Below are 17,916 nucleotides of genomic sequence, written 5' to 3' on the forward strand. Positions count from 1 at the left end.
TTACAAAAAGAAAAACACAGGGGAGGAGAGTAGGCTTGCAGTTGTCAAGAGAAAAATTTTCCATGGTTGAAACAGTGGAGAGCTGAAGAGAAAGGGAACAGCACTTATGCCAACAAATGAGGTCTCAAATAATACCAAATTTATTACAGAATAAAGACCACTATTTCTTACTTCACCCAGCAGGAACAAACAGGGACTCTGATTTGGTTATTTTAATTTTACAGAGGTTTTAAAACTACGGAAGACAAGATGACACCAGCAAACAAGTTCGTGACCTCAGAACTATTTTTTATGTGCAACACTAGTCAGAGAAGCTATCCAAATTGTGATAAGTCTGACACCAGGCACATGATAATAGTTTAAATAAGCTTGTACTCCCATTGTACAATGTACTGCCATTTCTCTGCAGGATGTTAAAAAAAACTCCAACCTCTAAAAAACAGAGATTGATAGTTTACTGGGACAGTGTATCTCATGCCTTAGAGGAACAAGTGTTCTTTCAGTACTGAACTCTGTAGGCTTAGTTCAGGGCCATGACATTTTAGACAGACAAGTAGGTCCCTGGCTTCAGCTGCCTATTTATGTACATGAGCTATGGAATTTGCCAACAGCAGCACTCAAATTCCCTTTTGCTCTTCTAAGTCTTCTGCATTGAGAACTTGTGTTGCAAACAGTTAATACTTTCAACTGTTCAGTGCAGGACAAAAAGATTATTCTTTCTCTTTTCTGTGCTACTGTGACAGTTTTAAGGCTAGCATTCTTTAAGAAAGACTATCAATCCACTTGTACCAGGAACAGATCAGTAACAACCAGGTCAATTTATTGCACTAAATGCTGTGTTCATTAAGCAGAGATAATAGAGTAAGAGTTTAAGTACAGAGTGGGCTAAAACAAATGACTGAGGAAAATACCAACATCTCAACAACTGGAATGCTTTCTTAATAAAGCAGAACTTCGTGGAGTCATAATTACTTAGCAGCCCACATAAAACAATAAATTGAATGACAAAATCTTTGGAATATTTATGTAATTCTTATATTCAAGTATTATTTCAATGAGGTATCCTCTTAACTTTAAATTAGTAAGACAAAACTATTCTATTCTCCTCAATTAGCATGACTTAACTTCCCTCTCAAGTAAGTCACACAACCAAGTTTGATGACAATATTATTTCAATTTCCTCACAGTTGCACCCATCTGCCAACTTACCAAAGCACCATCATCAGTAAAACCCCATGAATACAATACTTGGCTGACAAAATTTCATAACTTATAAAAGTCTGACTCTCACAGAATGATAGATTTTTAACAAGTCAGGCAAGTGAACCAAGTCACGTCTATGGACACATAAGTACACTCCTCCATGCAACAGAAGTTACCATCCCCAAAGCAGGACAGCAAAGCCAAGTCCTACTATACTACATAATTCCAAGAGCTTATTAAAATAAACCAAAACAAATTTTCATATTAAATAAATAATACTAATAAAATCCAGCAAAATTTACAAACTGTCTTCAGTATAGTGACAGATGACAAAAGTTACTAAAACTAACATTTGAGCTCATGTATTTTGAGAGAATATAAAATGCCAGATAGCGTTGTCTACAAACCCATCAATGTAAGACATACAATAAAATATCACAATCAGATCATAAAAGAGCATCTTTTTATTGTAAGCAGGGATTTAGAGTAGTAATTTTAAAATTATTAGCTGTGCAGCTTCTAGAAATTATAGTTTCGCCATTGTCTTTGTACAGTCAATGGTGATTTGCCTTTTAGTTACCTCAATACAATAAGCAAAGTGACTTACCATTCTTGCTGACATCCAGTTCCCTGAGATTAATGAGATTTGCAATGGATGCTGGCAATGTGGTTAGATCATTGTCTGGCAAACTCAGCTTGTGTAGGGACTGACAGTTAAAAAGTTGCTATTGAAACAAAGGAAAAAGTGAATGTGATTTTCTCTCAGTTTTCTCTATACAGCTTTTGTTTTTAACCCCTTGAAACTTCTGACCTCAGGGCCTGAAGACCAAGCTATTTAGAGTTTTTGTCTATCAAAAATTTTTAAATAGTTTCATTGAAAATTTACTCATTACAACACATCAGAAAGCAAAAAACTGTAGATAGGTACAAGGCAGCAGTTATGCTTAATCCTTCCTACAAATGCCTTCCAGGATCTCAAAAACTGTAACCTGTAGTTACATATAGACCTGCAAAACACTGCAAAACATTTTCTATAATAGACTTGCCATGTGACAACCCAGAGGTAAATAGAGTTTATTCAAGAAGAAAAAAATTGACAGACATCTTTTGAAGTAAAATCGTTCTGGAACACAGAATTTCAGTAGGTATTCACCTCCTCTAAAAGTATAAATTTCCTTTTGTTTTGTCTCCCAATATTTTTCCTGTTCATGCTTCCTACCTTAAGTACAAAAAAAAAAAAAAAAAAAACCCAAAAAAAAGTTTAAAAAAACCCTGAAAACTAGTGAAAAATATTGAACCAGTGAAAAAATTGAAACTAGTCAAAGTTCAAGCTAGGAGTACAGAAAACTGTCTAATCCCTTCTGTACACATGCATTACCATCTTTAACAAATAGCTCAGAGCCAGATCTCTTCTTAAATGTAGGGTACCTAGAGATTCTTCCTCAAAAGTTTAACAAATTGACAAAGCAGGGAAAATAATCTTTAGAAGAAGAAAAAAGAGAAAAACTCAGAAGATATGCAGAAAACTTACACATAACATAAAATAAATATCTCTGAGTAAGCAATTGAGAAGTTTAATCTGAAAAGTTTATGATGAGTATTTCTTTCATTACAGCTTTGGATAAGATCATTCATTGACTTAGTGAATTTCTCTTTTGGAATTCTGAGAAAATATAATAAAATACCAGGAAGGGTTCATTGACTAAAAAAATTTATCCCAATTACTATCATACCACAAGCTCAGTTTGACCAAAATTTTTGTGTCTCTCTCAACTACTAGGCCACTATTTGAACCAGAGACTGAAAGTGCCCCATTCCTGTAAAATTTGTACATACTGCCCCAGAACAAAAGCAGACATGAATTAGCACAATGGACAGTTAAAGGAATGAGCTTTAAGCTGTCTACTGCTGTTTCCAATTCTCCAGAAATATGCCTGTTATTTATCATTCATTAAGGCTTTGAAGAGTTTCAAGTCACTTAGGATACGGTGATGAGCTCAGGTGTTTTGGAGCCATTCCCTTATTTCAAGAATATATACTTAGACTCTTTCCCTGGAAAGCAATAATCTAAACTCTTGGAATCATTAGAAATTTCTGTGATAACTCAGGTCAAGGCATACACAGCAGGAATTGCAAGATCCCCTAAAGGAAGATGGAAGGGAAAGGGAGGATGATGTTGACTTTGCAGTTACTCCTTTTGTTGCTCTTTTTCAGTGTTTACATATTCATAATTACTAGTAGTAAATGCAGGAAGCCACATAATTAGAGGCTATTTTACTAAAGAATTCTTATTTCTTCCAAACATCAGAGTGAGAGAAAAGTAAAATTGTTACAGTTTGAGCTTTTCAGATCAAATGCACACTGTAGCTCCTGGAGTAAAAAAGCGTACTTTTTCAGATGTGATTTAGCATATAGGATGAAGGAGGGTGAAACAATTTCAAGTGTTAAGTCAATTTTGAAGCTAAGACTACGTACCAATATTTCATGTAAAGTCAATTCCTTCCCTACCACAACCTTTCTCCCCTCCAGGTTGCTCATACTGTTGCTCATACTGTGTTGCTCATAATTTGCTCATACAGCTAAATTAAGGAGCTACACTGTAAGAAGTGACTTTTGAAATAAGCTGGAATTCTGAAAAGATTCAAAGCAATTAAAAAAATCCAACAGCCACACTGATGGGTCATAAGGTTGACAAGCAGCCTCAAAACAGTTGTGTTGTGGCATACAAAGGTGAGAGCACAAAACAGTACTGGGGCAAGGAGAAAAGGCGAGAGTGGGAATGTCTTAACAGAGTTTCTGAAAACTAGAGAGGGCCTGATAAGTATCACACCCTTCATATTTGAAATGTCTTAATAAAAAGCCTTTTTCAGAGTTGGATAATAAAAAATAAAAAAATAAAATGGAAAAGGAACACACAGCTTGAAACTCTGGGTCATATTGGCTAGGATAATTTCAAATATTACAGGCTTTCCCCCTATAGTTCTGCTTGGAAGTTTAATTATAAAAATTTTGGTCAAATGAATAAAAATCACTTTGACTACATCTTCACCACCTCTAATCTCTCTGCTTGTGTCCTTTGCCATATTTGAATTTATATGTGGGGGTGTTTTCTTCTGAAAATTGAAAGGGTAGCAAAAAATAATGACCAAAATTACTTAAAAGCTGGAAAAAAATCTTTAGTTTCTCAGAAATATGCCTTTAAGTATGACTTATCCTAACATAAAAACACATTAACTTGAAGAAAGTGTAGGCTATTACATGTCCCTGCAGTTAAGAAAATAAAACCAAAACCCAGAAAGGAACAAAAGACAAATGTGCAATCTTTCTACTCACAATTCTTTCAACTCACATTAAACTGTAGACTAGACCAAGGCAAGTGGTAGCCTACCTACTTCACAATGCACAGAAACAGATTTATTAGCCAGTCTTTTCTGCTTTGTAACTCTCTTGAGCCAGACCTGTTGCTTGAGCAATTTCATTCCAATTCATGCAATAAAGTACTCCAGCTGGAATGCATAAACTTCCAGTTTACCAAGGCTGCTTCATGGCAAGCTATGGCCCAAAAGCTAAAGCTGGACACTATTAGCTTCTGCAATGCTGGTAAAGTAAAGACATAAGTGTACCTAAAAGCAAAATCATCCAACATACCTTTGGAAGCTCTTCAATCTGATTAGCATCTAAATACAGTTCTTCCAAGGTCTTTTCAAAAGTAAAAATCTCCTTAGGCACCTGTTCCAGGCTGCAGTGAGAATAATCAAGTGTAGTCACAGTTTCCTCCTCTCCACGCAGACAGCGGCATGGCACCAGCCGCAAAAACAAATTCCGCTTCGTTGTCATTTTCAGGCACTGTAAAAGGGAAATTGATCAATTTAAAAACCAAGACAACCTCAGAAATACTCACGTGAAGTTTCTCAAACTTCCACTGACCGCTAAATACTGAAAAGAAGTAGCATATATATGTTCCTGCATATTTATTTCTATACACAAGACACAGTGAGAAGCACGAACTTATTTTCTTTTAAATACAACAGAACTCTAATGACATTAAATGGGGTTAACACACCTGCAGATACCAGAAGATTAAGCCAAAGTTTAGCCTATGACTTGTCACCAACTAACACAATCCTACACTGCAGAGAATCAGAGAACTTTGAAATGGGCATTTCTGAACTGTCAATTGTGCCTTTATAATACAGCTTATCCCACCTCTGCAAAGATTAGTGGGATATTTTTGTTTAACACAATAAAATTCACCCTCTGCAGAGAATTAAAGTGTAGCTACAGGAAATCTAATCAGATTTTTTTTCTTCTGTACATGTAAATTCACATACCTTAATTTCAAATCCCTCCTTTAATGACAGAATACAATAAAAAACCCCAGTTTCTACCAACTGTTCTATCTGCAGTTTAAATGGACGGAACACGACCTCTTCTTGCAACTTCACTCCCTTCGGAAAACTTCAACACATCTTGCTGTGCACACTGGAACAAGGAAACTTCATGGGAATGTACCTTTCTTCTTTTGGGAATGTACCTTTCTTCCTTTAAACTCGCTGCTACAACAGTTTCCTCTATTCTCCATGACTACATTATTCTGCATTATCCCTATTCATCCTGAGAAGGCAAACCTAAATGGTGCTGATTCACTAATCACTTACAGCATACACCAGCAATGTTCCTGCCTCTTTTCTCATCAGCAACAGCACACGTTTAGGTCTCTTTCTCTAATAAGCAATGGATTCTCACAAAATCTTCAGAATGTCACCTCAGGTTTTAAGTTTGGCTGAAATTAGATGACAGACTTAATTTTTCAAGAAGGACCAACATATGCAGATGAACAACATGATCATGTCAGCTTCATTTCCTCAGGAAATTAGCCTAAAAATACATACTTCTCCAAAACAGCACTGAGTATTTATTTTCTCAATCAGACTGCCAACACTCCAAATGAAAATATGCCTTTTTTATCTCCTTTTTTTTTGAACTGCTGAAATTATATTTCAACTTCTGGACTAGTGACAGGAAAGTTTCTCCTCCAAATGCCAAAAAAGTCTTTCAGACCCATTTAGCAGACTGCAGCAGTTCAGCTTTCAGATAGTATGTTAGTAATCCGGGGAGAACATAAAATACCATGCCCATGGCACTACGTGAAGTCACAAGCAAGACCCCTTTTCTAACTAAGACACAGAAACAAGTAATGCACTTGGATTTTCCTCTATGTGCAGCTTAGCTTTCCAAATACTTCACAGTATGTATAATTCATATGGCAACAGATCAAGGGACTGCTATATTTTAGTGTTTTCATTAACTAGTAGTAGAATTTATCACACAGGCTGTGAACAGTCAGATTCTACATACATCCATTTAAAAAATGGAAGAAAACTTTTCATTAGAATAATGGAATGTCAAAACCTCTTTTTTAAACAATGGTTCCACGTTGCTAGAATTTTGTTACAACGTTGATTATCAGAACACAGCATTTCATATAAAACTGCAGTCACATTTAAACAAAAATTGATCTAATAATTTTTAAAAAATATTTAACTGTACTGCAATACAAAGACATTGGAGATTGCAGATTTCACACTGGGGATCTTCACAAAATGGAAAAGTCAGCAAAACAGATAGCATAACCTCCTCCTGCCTCTTTCACAGGAACAGACTCAAGAATGACATCCTCTAGCCACCCACAGACAGATGCCAAGGCTGCTATGGAAGCTGATGTGCTCACTAGATCAAAGTTATCCATGCCTTCTCGAAGCCTCTGATGCTGCACATGAAAGCACAAGTTGAATTCCCTGACCAACATCTAAAAACAAAAAGCCTTTGACAAAAAAGAAATTTTGTCTCATTTTGCTAGTAGTTCAGAGAATGGCAAAGCTGTGGAAAAACACAATACTTCCAAAAGAAGCATCAACAGCAGTCTCTTTAAGCAGGAGTATAAACAGAAGAACATATGTCACGGAAACAAGCATTGGAAGCAGAGATTGTACATGTGAATTGATTACCAGAAGTCTGGCAGGGAAAGGCACACCTATATCCCACCAGCTGCAGTCGTCAATAAGTTCACTTTGTCCAGCCATTTCAACTTCTGAGAACTATATTTTGAAAGCAGAATATTAAGAAGTTTACTACATGCTTCATATGATGAACAAAAAAAAGATACTACTCGCCATTCAAATCCCTTAAAAACACATTCATTACACTGCCCCCTCTTCTTCAGTGACTGCTCTCTTCACATGGAATCCTACTTGTCTCTACCAAAACTCATAAAGCCTAGCAATGCAAAACCCACACACAACTAGTTTTCCTTACTTATTCCTTTATTTTGTAAGAGAGATTTTGAGCTTTTGGAAGGTGTGGGGGAAGAAAGATCTGGTAAAAAATCACATGCATCCACAGCACCATAAACAGATTAGTAAACAAATGCTTGGACAATATCTCCTTCAGTTACCATGTCCCTTTAAGTATCTAAATTCACAGCACATCTTAAGCCAAAACAGTCAAAACTCCTATATTAAATACCAAATAAACAACCAAAGCACTGCTTTGACCAACCTGGGTATATATTTAATATATATATTAACTGGTAACTCTTCAAAACCTAGAATGAACCAAGAAAGCTTCCTTTTAAGTGAAGGCAGGAAACTACAATGTGATTTATTTCAAAATTATTTTATGTTTGTTCAAATTTTACTTATCTACACATACAGGAAGAACTGTTTAACACTCATGTTCTACAACAGAGATGGCTGCCAATACTAGGAAATGGGTGTGTCAGGATAGTGGCAGGAAGCATTCCCCACTGTCACTTCTCTACAATATATGTTTTATAAACCAACAGTCAGACATACACACTTCTTATCTGTCTCTGTCTACTCATCTTGTGGTCAGTTGCCCAAGCAGAAAAGTTGTAATGAATGAAAGGAATGAGAAAATACAGAAGAGAATCCACTGTTAGAACTATCAAAGACAGGAAAACGTAATTTCACACACATGTGCTTTTCTAATGTTGCTCAGATAGGAACTTCTCCATGTTTAGTTTGAGTAAATACACAGAATGTAAAAAGGGACACAAAGGACAGTGATTTTTTCCTGCCCATAAAACAGGCAAGTCTAGCAGGCAGAAAAATCTTGATTTCCTAATATACCACAATATCAGACTACCTAAAGCACCAAATGCAACAATGTAAAATTGTCTTGCAGACCTACAAGATTGTGATGGCTTATTTTACTCCACCACTTAACAACTCCAGTTCTTTATGAAGCACCTTGAAGGGAAAAAAAAAGGAAAAACCCGAAACACAAATAAAACCCTCTTGTTCCCTAAATCATTAGAGGTTAGGTTAAACACAAGTTTACCTGAGGTTCAGTGTTCACAGCCAACAGGAAAATTATGACCCTTATATAGTTCTTGGGTTGCTTTGCATTTTTTTTCACTTCTTGAAGGAATAGGAAGGGAAAAACCACTCTGCAAAGGCTGCAGGTGATCTGCTCCACCTTGGACAATGGTCTGCAGGGGAATCTCTGTTCTAGTGCCTGGAGCACCTTTGTCCCATCCTTCACTGGTTCTGGTGTCTACAGGGTGATCTCACATATTCCCACTTTTCTTGCCTGGCTATTGTACAGTTGTTTTTAATGCTTCCTTAAACATGTTATCACAGAGGTGCTACCAAGATTGCTGACTGACTTAGCTCTGGCCAGTAGTGGGTCCATCTTGGAAACAGCTGGAATTAGTTCCACCCAGCATGGGGGCAGCTTCTGCATGTGGTGAAGTCATACCTGCAGACGCTCTGTAGGATCCCAGAAGATAAGGGGCTAAATGTGTTTGTCTCAGACACCAACAGCAGGGTGGCTGTGCCGCCAACCAAGGACTTAGGTAACAACAGCCAAGGACTGCTGGCAATAACATGCTGTGAGAAAGAACAAGATGTGACTGGACAAGGGGCCACATGGAGGTAGGACAGCACTCCTCTGGGACAAAGGTCTCTGATCTACCTCCTGGAGATAAGCACAGCTCAGCACAGCACAAACAGAGAAATGGGGTGGAGAAGCAGGCACAGACTCTGGGGGGAACAAGACCACCAAAGACCCAAAGCCCTCTGACTCATTTCCACAAGGACCTGGAAAAACAGACAGCACATGATAACTAATTAACATTCAAAATTCAAAACTTTTCTCTGGGTCAGGGAAAGTTTACCAATTAAAAAGGCACCCAAAACCAAGCCCAAGTGCATGGGTGTCCCCTGAACATCCTATTGGCTGGATCAATACTGGAGCCAGTATTGTCTGTCTCTCACTCCCTCTCTATCCATCTTTAATTTGTCTCTGTCTCCTTCTTTTCATCCTACCCCTTTATCCAAAATCTACTTCTATGTATTTACATTAGGAGGCGTAGGACTAACATACCAGCTTGCACGCCATATTTAACTAACTAACAAAACTTCATAAGCTTTTATGGATTCTCTAATTTTAGTTATTCCTTTTGAAAAGCATCTACAAATCTTGGGTTCTCCCCCTTTCAGGTGGGACATCATACGCCAACTACTAAATCCTTGCCACCTACACCCAATACAAACTATAAATAGTAAAACTGAATAGAATTCAATCATGTAAATTACTGTAAAATGAAGCTGAAAAGAAAAGCATTGGTTTGAAGACAACAGAAGAAAACAAGATAAACAGCAAGCTTGAGTACACACTAAATTCTAATTCAGAAGAAACTAGCATCACTCAGTGAACCATCACTCTTCCCTTTAACTCTGATGATTCTCTGCATACTGCCCTCATCTAAGTACCTGGCAGTCCAACAGTATATGGAGACCTGCCAGAATCCCACAGGACATTTGCAATTTAACCTCAAGTAGAGCTTAGGATCACAGTAATTTTGTCCTCAGTCTATGTTAATTTATTTTGAAATTAGTCCCTTAGATCTCCTATCTGATGCTAACAGGATGGGATCGCTCATGGTCAAGAAAGCACTGCTTCCCCCTCCCAGGCCTTGTAAAAGGATGTTATATCAGCAGCAATTGAAAAAGAAACCAGGTATCAGATGTCTATACAGAAAGGCAAGTTAAACTAGGCCCCCAAAATACACAGTGAAGTACTTTTTAGTCCACCTCACTGTCTACAAACTAGTGCAGAATTATGGAGCTGACCACATGTCAACACAGAAAAGGGCAAGATTGTGTTGGGGAGCATGTAACCTAACATGCTGCCTGACAGACAGAGAGGTTTAACTGACCAACTGACAGAAGTCCCAATATTTTCATGTCAAAACAAAGAATTATGAAAAAGCTTACAAGGGTTTTCCTCTGCCTAAAGCAGCAACAAGCACCACAGAAGACACCAAAACACAGACTTTGCGGCTTCTCAATGAGAGATGCTATACTGTGAAAAGTAACAGCACAATTTAATTAATGTCTTCCAGTTAAAAACAGCACTAATTCTCATGAATTTGGGGAAACTATAAACAACATAGCTGTTTCTAGAAGGAACAAAAAACATCCCACGTTTTCACAGTAAACAGAGCACAGAATTATTCACTCTTTAAACCCAAAGTACTTGGCACCTCTTACTCATCAGGAAATCATGGGGATGGGAGGGGAAAAGTGTGTAGGGGTGGCATTAAGGCTTGGTACAGACTTCCCCTAAGATCAATCCAGTCCTCTTGGGCAGGAAAGGTGAAGTCTTAAAATAACAAACTGCAACCACTATTTTGCACACCCAAGCTTCAAAGTGTGTTTCTCTTCAATCCTTTTGCGTGTCATCTTCGGGAAACAAAAGGATAGCTCAGACCTGATGGCCACTGAAAAGGACCTGAAACATGCAAAGACAGCGTGCATTGTGAAGAAGCTTTCCCTTTTTAAGGATCACTGGCATTCTCTGGTTCAGGGGTGAAGCCTTATTTGGTGGCAATGCCAGCTTCAGGTATTTTCACTCTTTCATCCCTTTTCGTCCCAGCTATTTCTTTGTCTCTTCTAGAAAAAAAAAAAAAAAGAATCCCCAAACTGCTCTGGTTATGTCATACATTTCACTGAATGAGACTGGCAAACATACCAGTACAAACAAATGAACCAAAGTACTGCACTCTGGAGAAAGAACAAGTGGGTGGAAATAAAATGGACACCATTTTAATATGAAGCTATAATCTGAGGCTGCCCAGTTCTGGCATAAAATCAACGCTCAACTGCATCCATGGCTGTGTGTTCTCATGCAGGCAAGGAACATCAAAAAACACACTGTGCTTGCTCACAGACAGCATTCAGAGAAAAAGAAATAAAAGCCACTACCCTTGAAACAACAATAGTGAATGGTAACAACAGGAGGAAGAACATGTTAGTAAATACAGTGAATGGCCAATTGTTAAATAAAAACATATTAAGGATGCTTGTTAAATTTTTTTGAGAAAACTAAGGGAACAGAGAACACAGAAATCAGTTTTCTTTTTGATGATCCAGCATACCAGAATGCAACCAAACCCAGCCATTCTCCACTCCTAACTTAATAAATACCAAGTTCAAAATTTTTCTTGGGGTTAACTACTTTGCAAGTTCTCAGTGCCTCTATACATTAAAATAACCAAAATAAACCACCCAAAACCATTCACCCATCTCCAAGGGCCAGGGCAGCAAGACAATATCAGTTAATTGGCAAGAAAAGCAATGTCAGACATGAATTCTGGAGAAATTTGCTTAAATTATCTCTTTTTTGCATTCTATAAATAAATTCTAAACAAATTTCAATTTGCCATTTCTATTTTGCTTTGATTTAAAATAGTCGGAAATCCTTTACACAATTAGAATGTGAAGCTTCTCATCAAAACATAGTATAAAATCTTACTTGTTACAGTTACAATGCTGTTACCTGTATCAGTAACATTTTCTTTATGCAACAATAGCATTTTCCTGTTTTACTGGAATAAAGGATATCTAACTAACTATGTGTTCTAGCAGATAGATACTTGTGACGGTGTTCACAGGGGTTTTCAGGTGAGGGAAGAGACAAGAATGTTGACTCCATGTTTCAGAAGGCATGATTTATTATTTATATATATATATATGTATATATATATATATATATATAATATTGTAACTATACTCAAAAGAATAGAAGGAAAAGTTTCATCTCAGAAGGCTAGCTAAGCTAAGAATAGAATGGAATGAATAACAAGGGTCTGTGTCTCGGACAGAGTCCAAGCTAACTGGGCTGTGGTTGGCCATTAATTGTAAACATCCAAGATGGGCCAATCACAGATGCACCTGTTGCATTCCACAGCAGCAGATAACCATTGTTTATAATTTGTTCCTGAAGCCTCTCAGCTTCTCAGGAAGAAAAATCTTAAGAAAGATTTTTAAAGAAAAGATGTCTGCAACAGATACTTTTTAGCTGAAAAGTTAATCTGAACTGCTTACACTAAAACAAACCTCATGAGTTAATTTTGACAAGTAAAATCCACCCTAAGCACATCAAAAGAACTCTTTAGAATAATTAGTTATATTTATTTTCTGCAATAAAGCAGTCAGCAGTACTTAACAGCCTTATCATGGCAAAAGCTTAACAATGACAAAACCAGAATGACTCTGTCAAAATAGAACAAAAGTATTATTTTTAAACTGAAAAGAAGAAAATCTCTGGCAAATAATCTATGTAATAAAATATTCTATTTCAAGTGCAGCCTCTAACTGAAATGCAGTAATAGTCAATATCCTTATGAGCCCAGACCAAGACATCAGTAAATCAGATGTATATGGGAGTACAGATCTGCAATTCAATAACCCTAGTATTTTTGGGGGAGAGACAACATGACCCAGCACACATGCAAGAAGTTCCTGCAGGTCATTGATGGTAACTTTTTGACCTAAGTCAAAAGAGAGCCAACAAGGAAAGGTGTGTTGTTGGACCTTGTAAAACAAGCCAAGAAGGACTGAGAATGTGAAAGTTGGGGGCTGCCTTCTTGTAGCAACCATGAGATGGTGGAACTCAAGATCCTGTGTACAGGAGGTAAAACAGCAATCAGGACCAGAACCCTGAACATTCAGAAAGGTAACTTCAGCCTCTTCAAAGACCTGCTTAGCAGAATCTCATGGGTTAGGGCTCTAGAGAAGAAGGAGGTCTAAGAAAGCTGGTCAATATTCAAGCATCATTTATTTCCTCCACGCTCAAGACCAGTGCATTCCCATGAACCAGAAATTAAGCAAAGGGGGCAGGAACCCCTTATGGATGAGCAGGGAGTTTCTGACAAATCTTGAATAGAAAAATGAAAGTTATGGAATGTGGAAAAAGGGACAGGCCACACGTTAGGATGATGGAAACATTGTCACAGAATGCAAGGAGGTGACAAGGAAGGCCAAAACCCACTTCCACTTGAGTCTGTAAAAGAATATCCAGGACAACAAGCAAGGCTTCTACAAGTAGATCATCAGCAAAAGGAATACTAGGGAAACTGCTGAATCAGGTAGTTGTCTCAGTGAAGGAAGACAGAGAGAAGGCAGAATTACTGAATGCCTTCTTTCCTTCAGTGTTAACTGCTGAGGCCAGCCCTCAGGAATCCCAGACCTTGGGGGAAGGAGAGGAAGGCTGGAGAACGGAGGATCTACCCCTGGTAATTGAGGCTTTAACTAGATAAGCTTAACATTCATAAATCCATGGGCCTTGATGGGATGTACACACAGGTGCTGAGGGAGCAAGTAGATGATGTTGCTAAGCCACTCTCCATCATCTTTGAAGTGCCCAGTGATTAGACAAAGGACAAAGTTAGTCTCGTCTTCAGAAATAGGATGAAGGACCCTGGAAACTACTGGCCAGTCAACCTCACCTCCAGCCCTGGAAAGGTGACGGAACAGAACATTCTGGAGGTCAGCACCAAGCGTGCAGCAGAAAAGAAGGTCATCAGGAGCAGTCAGCAGGAATTTCCTAGGGGGAAATCATGCTTGACCAGTCTGACAGCCTCCTGTGATGGCAGGGCAGGTGAGGGGAGAGCAGTGGTTGTTGTCTGCCTCCACTTCAGCAAGGCTTTGGACACCATCTCCCATAACATCCTCATAGGTAAGCACAGGAATCATGGTTTAGATAAATGGCAGTGGGGTGGACCAAGGACTGGCTGAATGGCAGAGCTCACAGGGTCAGGATCAGGGCAGCAGAATCCAGTTGGAGGCCTGTAGTCAGTGGTGTTCCCCAGGCATCAATACTGGGCCCAGTCTCACTCAGCTTGTTTATCACTGGCCTGGGTGAAGGGATCCAAGGTACCCTCAGCAGGTTTGCTGCTGATCCAAACTGGGGATGGCTGATACACCTGAAGGCTCTGCTGCCTTTGGGCTGGGCCTGGCTGGGCTGGAGAGTTTGGACAGGGAGAACCTAACGAGGTTCAACAAGGGCAAGTGCAGGGTCCTGCAGCTGGGGAGGAATAACCCCAAGGAGCAGCACAGGCTGGGGCTGCCCCACTGAAGAGCAGCTCTGCAGAGAAGGACCTGGGAGTCTTGGTGGACCACAAGGTGGCAATGAGCCAGCAGTGTGTCCCTGTGGCCAGGAGGCCCAGCGGAATCCTGGGCTGCACTGGGAAGAGCCTGGCCAGCAGGTCAAGGGAGCTGATCCTCCCCATCTACTGGGCCCTGGTGAGGCCACATCTGGAGTGCTGTGTCCAGCTCTGGGCTCCTCAGTACCAGAGAGACAAGGAGCTCCTGGAGAGGGTCCATTGAAGGGGCACAAAGATGATGAGGGGTCTGGAGCACCTCTCTTAACGAGGAGAGACTCAGAGAGCTGGGCCTGTTTAGTCTAGAGAGGAGAAGACTCAGAGGGGATCTCATCAATGCATATAAATATCTCACAGGTGAGTGCCAAGAGGATGGTGCCAGACTTCTCAGTGGTGCCCAGATACTGGACAAGAAGTAATGGCAATAAACTAAAACATAAGAAATTTCCGCTCAAGATGAGGAAGAAATTCTTTATGTTGAGGGTGGCAGAGCACTAAAACAGGCTGCCCAAGGAGGTCATGGAGTCTCCCTCTGTGAAGACATTCAAAACTCAGACAGACCTGTTCCTTTTTAAACTACTCTAGGTGACCCTGCCTTGGTTGAGATGATCTCCAGGGGTTTCTTGTAACTGTAACCCTTCTGCAATTCTGTGAATTTAAGGCAAGATCTTTCATAGCAATATCCTCACAAAAAAGGGAGAGAGAAAAATTACAGATTAAGTTTACTGGAAAAAACTAAATTTTAAAATGTTCAGATAACCAAGCAGCTGTACTTGTTACTTTTTTTAAAAAGTATTTATACTGACTTTTCATAATAACACTACTTAACAATACACAGCAACACACACACTGTCATAACACAATTGCAGCACAGTAGCTGCAAGTATGTTCTCACACATTTTCTTTTGCTATTTTTCTGAGACAGCCCTAGAAAATAACTTCCATCTGGACAGTAAATCTATCCAAATAAGTGCCAATGTAACACTTCCTCTAAAGAATGGTTTCTAATTGGATACCATTAACAACACTGCTGAGATTAGCATTAGATCTGAGCTTCATTTCTGATGTTTCACTTGATTGCATATTCTTTGGGTGTGTATTTGTCGTGTTACGAAGAAAACCTTAAGAGGGAGGAATAAATTGATTTTTAAAACTACTGCATTTGAATCTCATCCACTTCTCTTCCTTAGATAAAAAAAAAAAAAAACACCATATAAAAGCAGTGATTTTTACAACAGCAAACTGAAGCCTGAAGGAAACTGCAGCGGTTCCACAAATCTTCACGGAATACGCAACAACCCAAGCTTCTTTAAAAGCATGACACTGATGTTTTCAGATGGCTAAAAAATTCCTTTACATTACTGAACTGACACAGTTTGGATTTAATTTCTCTCATTTTTAAGTTAATATATAGCCAGAAATATGAAATATTTATCCCAACAGGATATTGAAGTGCACTCCATCCCCCACCAGCCACGTCTTTTTTTAAAATATGCAGTTGAAATAATCATAGCTACCATGTAGCTAGTAATCACAGCTATTTGGTACAGCTAACTGGAACTAAGCTACTTCAGAACTGCTTTGCTTTCCGAACCCATTAATTTCTACATCAAATAACCTCATTTTCTTTCACTGCTATTATGAAAAAGATCCATGGAAACAAATTCCTGACTTTCTATACAAAGAAAACAATGAAAATTAAATAAACAAAGCAACCAGACTAAAGGATGGGAAGCTTCTGGCACAGCTAAAAAACCATAATAAACAGCTTATGCTTCAGGTTTAGTTTTTTGAGGGATTACTACTGTATGAGAAAATATTTTTTCGTATACAGGCAACATCTATTCCAGCAGAAAGGAAGAGATACTGTCTTAATTCCTCTAGTTATACCACCACAGTCAAAAGAGACAAACGAGCACAGCGGAAGTGAAGGCAGGAGGCAGTGCTAGTCATTTGCCCATAAGAAGCAGCAAACCTTAGGGTGCCGCAAGCACAGCTGAGGCACTGCAGCAACAGCACGGATTATTAGCTCAGCCGAGAATGCCAAAGCACACAAAGCTTACAGCATTGTAGGCTACACAAAAGGTTAGAAAACACAAGCATGTGCACATGCTTCTCTCTACTAAAGCATATGCTGTTTATAGAAATGCCAGATAAAATATGCAGAAGATTTTCTATCCTTTGAACCAGTATTTTATAGCCTCAAAACTAAAGTAATTGGGGAATCAATATTTATTAGCATTTCCACAATCTGAGAAATGCTATTAATAAAATCAGAGCAGATGGAAGCTGCTGTCATATGTTGTTGGGGTTTTTTTTCTGGGGCAGAAGGGGGACTAGTCAGTAACAGTTCCTCTACAGAAATTCATACAGACCTTCTGACAAATAAATACTCTACTGGGCACTCTTTTTATTCATAGAAAATACTTGCCTCTACAAACCCTTACACTATGAGGCAAAAGCAAGTTAGTGCCATCTGCATTGGCATCATTTAATAAAGAAAAAAGCTGATTCTGAACATGTGTTGCTTTTCCATAGATCTTTGAAAGCAAATCAAACTTTGCCTTGTTAACACTTTTCCCATTTTTATATATGCTCTCTAGCTAAAAAATGTCAACACACCAGTAAGAGACAAAGTGTATGATGTGATGTATGTCTAGGCTTTAGAGCAGCAAACCAAAAATGATGGTAGGAGGCACAACAAAAATTTCTAGCATTTTTTCAAGTACCTTTTGTCCAAGTTTTCCAAATAAATATACTTATCATTTCTAAGAACTGAAAAAGAAAATTACAAAACTCAGTATTCTAAAGTTCTCAAGCCAAAAGCTTGTGTCCACTTAATGGACACTAAGCTTTAAAACAGAATTATTTTCCTTTTTCATATATTTCCCTTTCATGTAAATAAATATAATTTACTTGGGTCTTCAACAGATATTCAGAGCTTAAAAACCAGCTTTCATAGTAACATGAGATGTGATGCAGAATAAAACTCAAGTGCTTTGAAGGCATTTATAACAAAATATGAATAAATAAGAGGATTTCTATTTTAACACATTAGGCAGTTGGTCCAGAGGAAAGAAAAATAATGTACTTACCACTGTGTTACTTTCTTCTCCCTGCTGCTTCTTCCCTGAGCTTCCAAAGTCAACATTCTGTTTAAGACAAAGGGACAAATTTTAGTAAACCCTATCACTACTAGATAAGAACAAACTAGTATTTTATTGTATTGTATTAGATATATT

General features: G+C 38.4%; 1 protein-coding gene across 7 annotated transcripts in view; it reads right to left on the reverse strand.

The window, feature by feature from the left end:
- Positions 1 to 17,916, reverse strand: part of ERBIN (erbb2 interacting protein) — a 118,028-nt gene that overhangs the window by 58,477 nt on the left and 41,635 nt on the right. For all 7 annotated transcript variants that reach the window (XM_059491715.1, XM_059491714.1, XM_059491712.1 and 4 more), the window contains 3 exons: positions 17,770 to 17,826; positions 4,852 to 5,049; positions 1,811 to 1,928 (listed from right to left, as the gene is read on the reverse strand). In XM_059491715.1, coding sequence (XP_059347698.1) covers positions 1,811 to 1,928; positions 4,852 to 5,040 — 307 coding nt within the window. In that variant the 5' untranslated portion in view covers positions 5,041 to 5,049; positions 17,770 to 17,826. The remainder of the gene's footprint in view (positions 1 to 1,810; positions 1,929 to 4,851; positions 5,050 to 17,769; positions 17,827 to 17,916) is intronic.

This window comes from Ammospiza nelsoni, chromosome Z (assembly GCF_027579445.1).
Source record: "Ammospiza nelsoni isolate bAmmNel1 chromosome Z, bAmmNel1.pri, whole genome shotgun sequence".
Lineage (NCBI taxonomy): Eukaryota > Metazoa > Chordata > Aves > Passeriformes > Passerellidae > Ammospiza > Ammospiza nelsoni.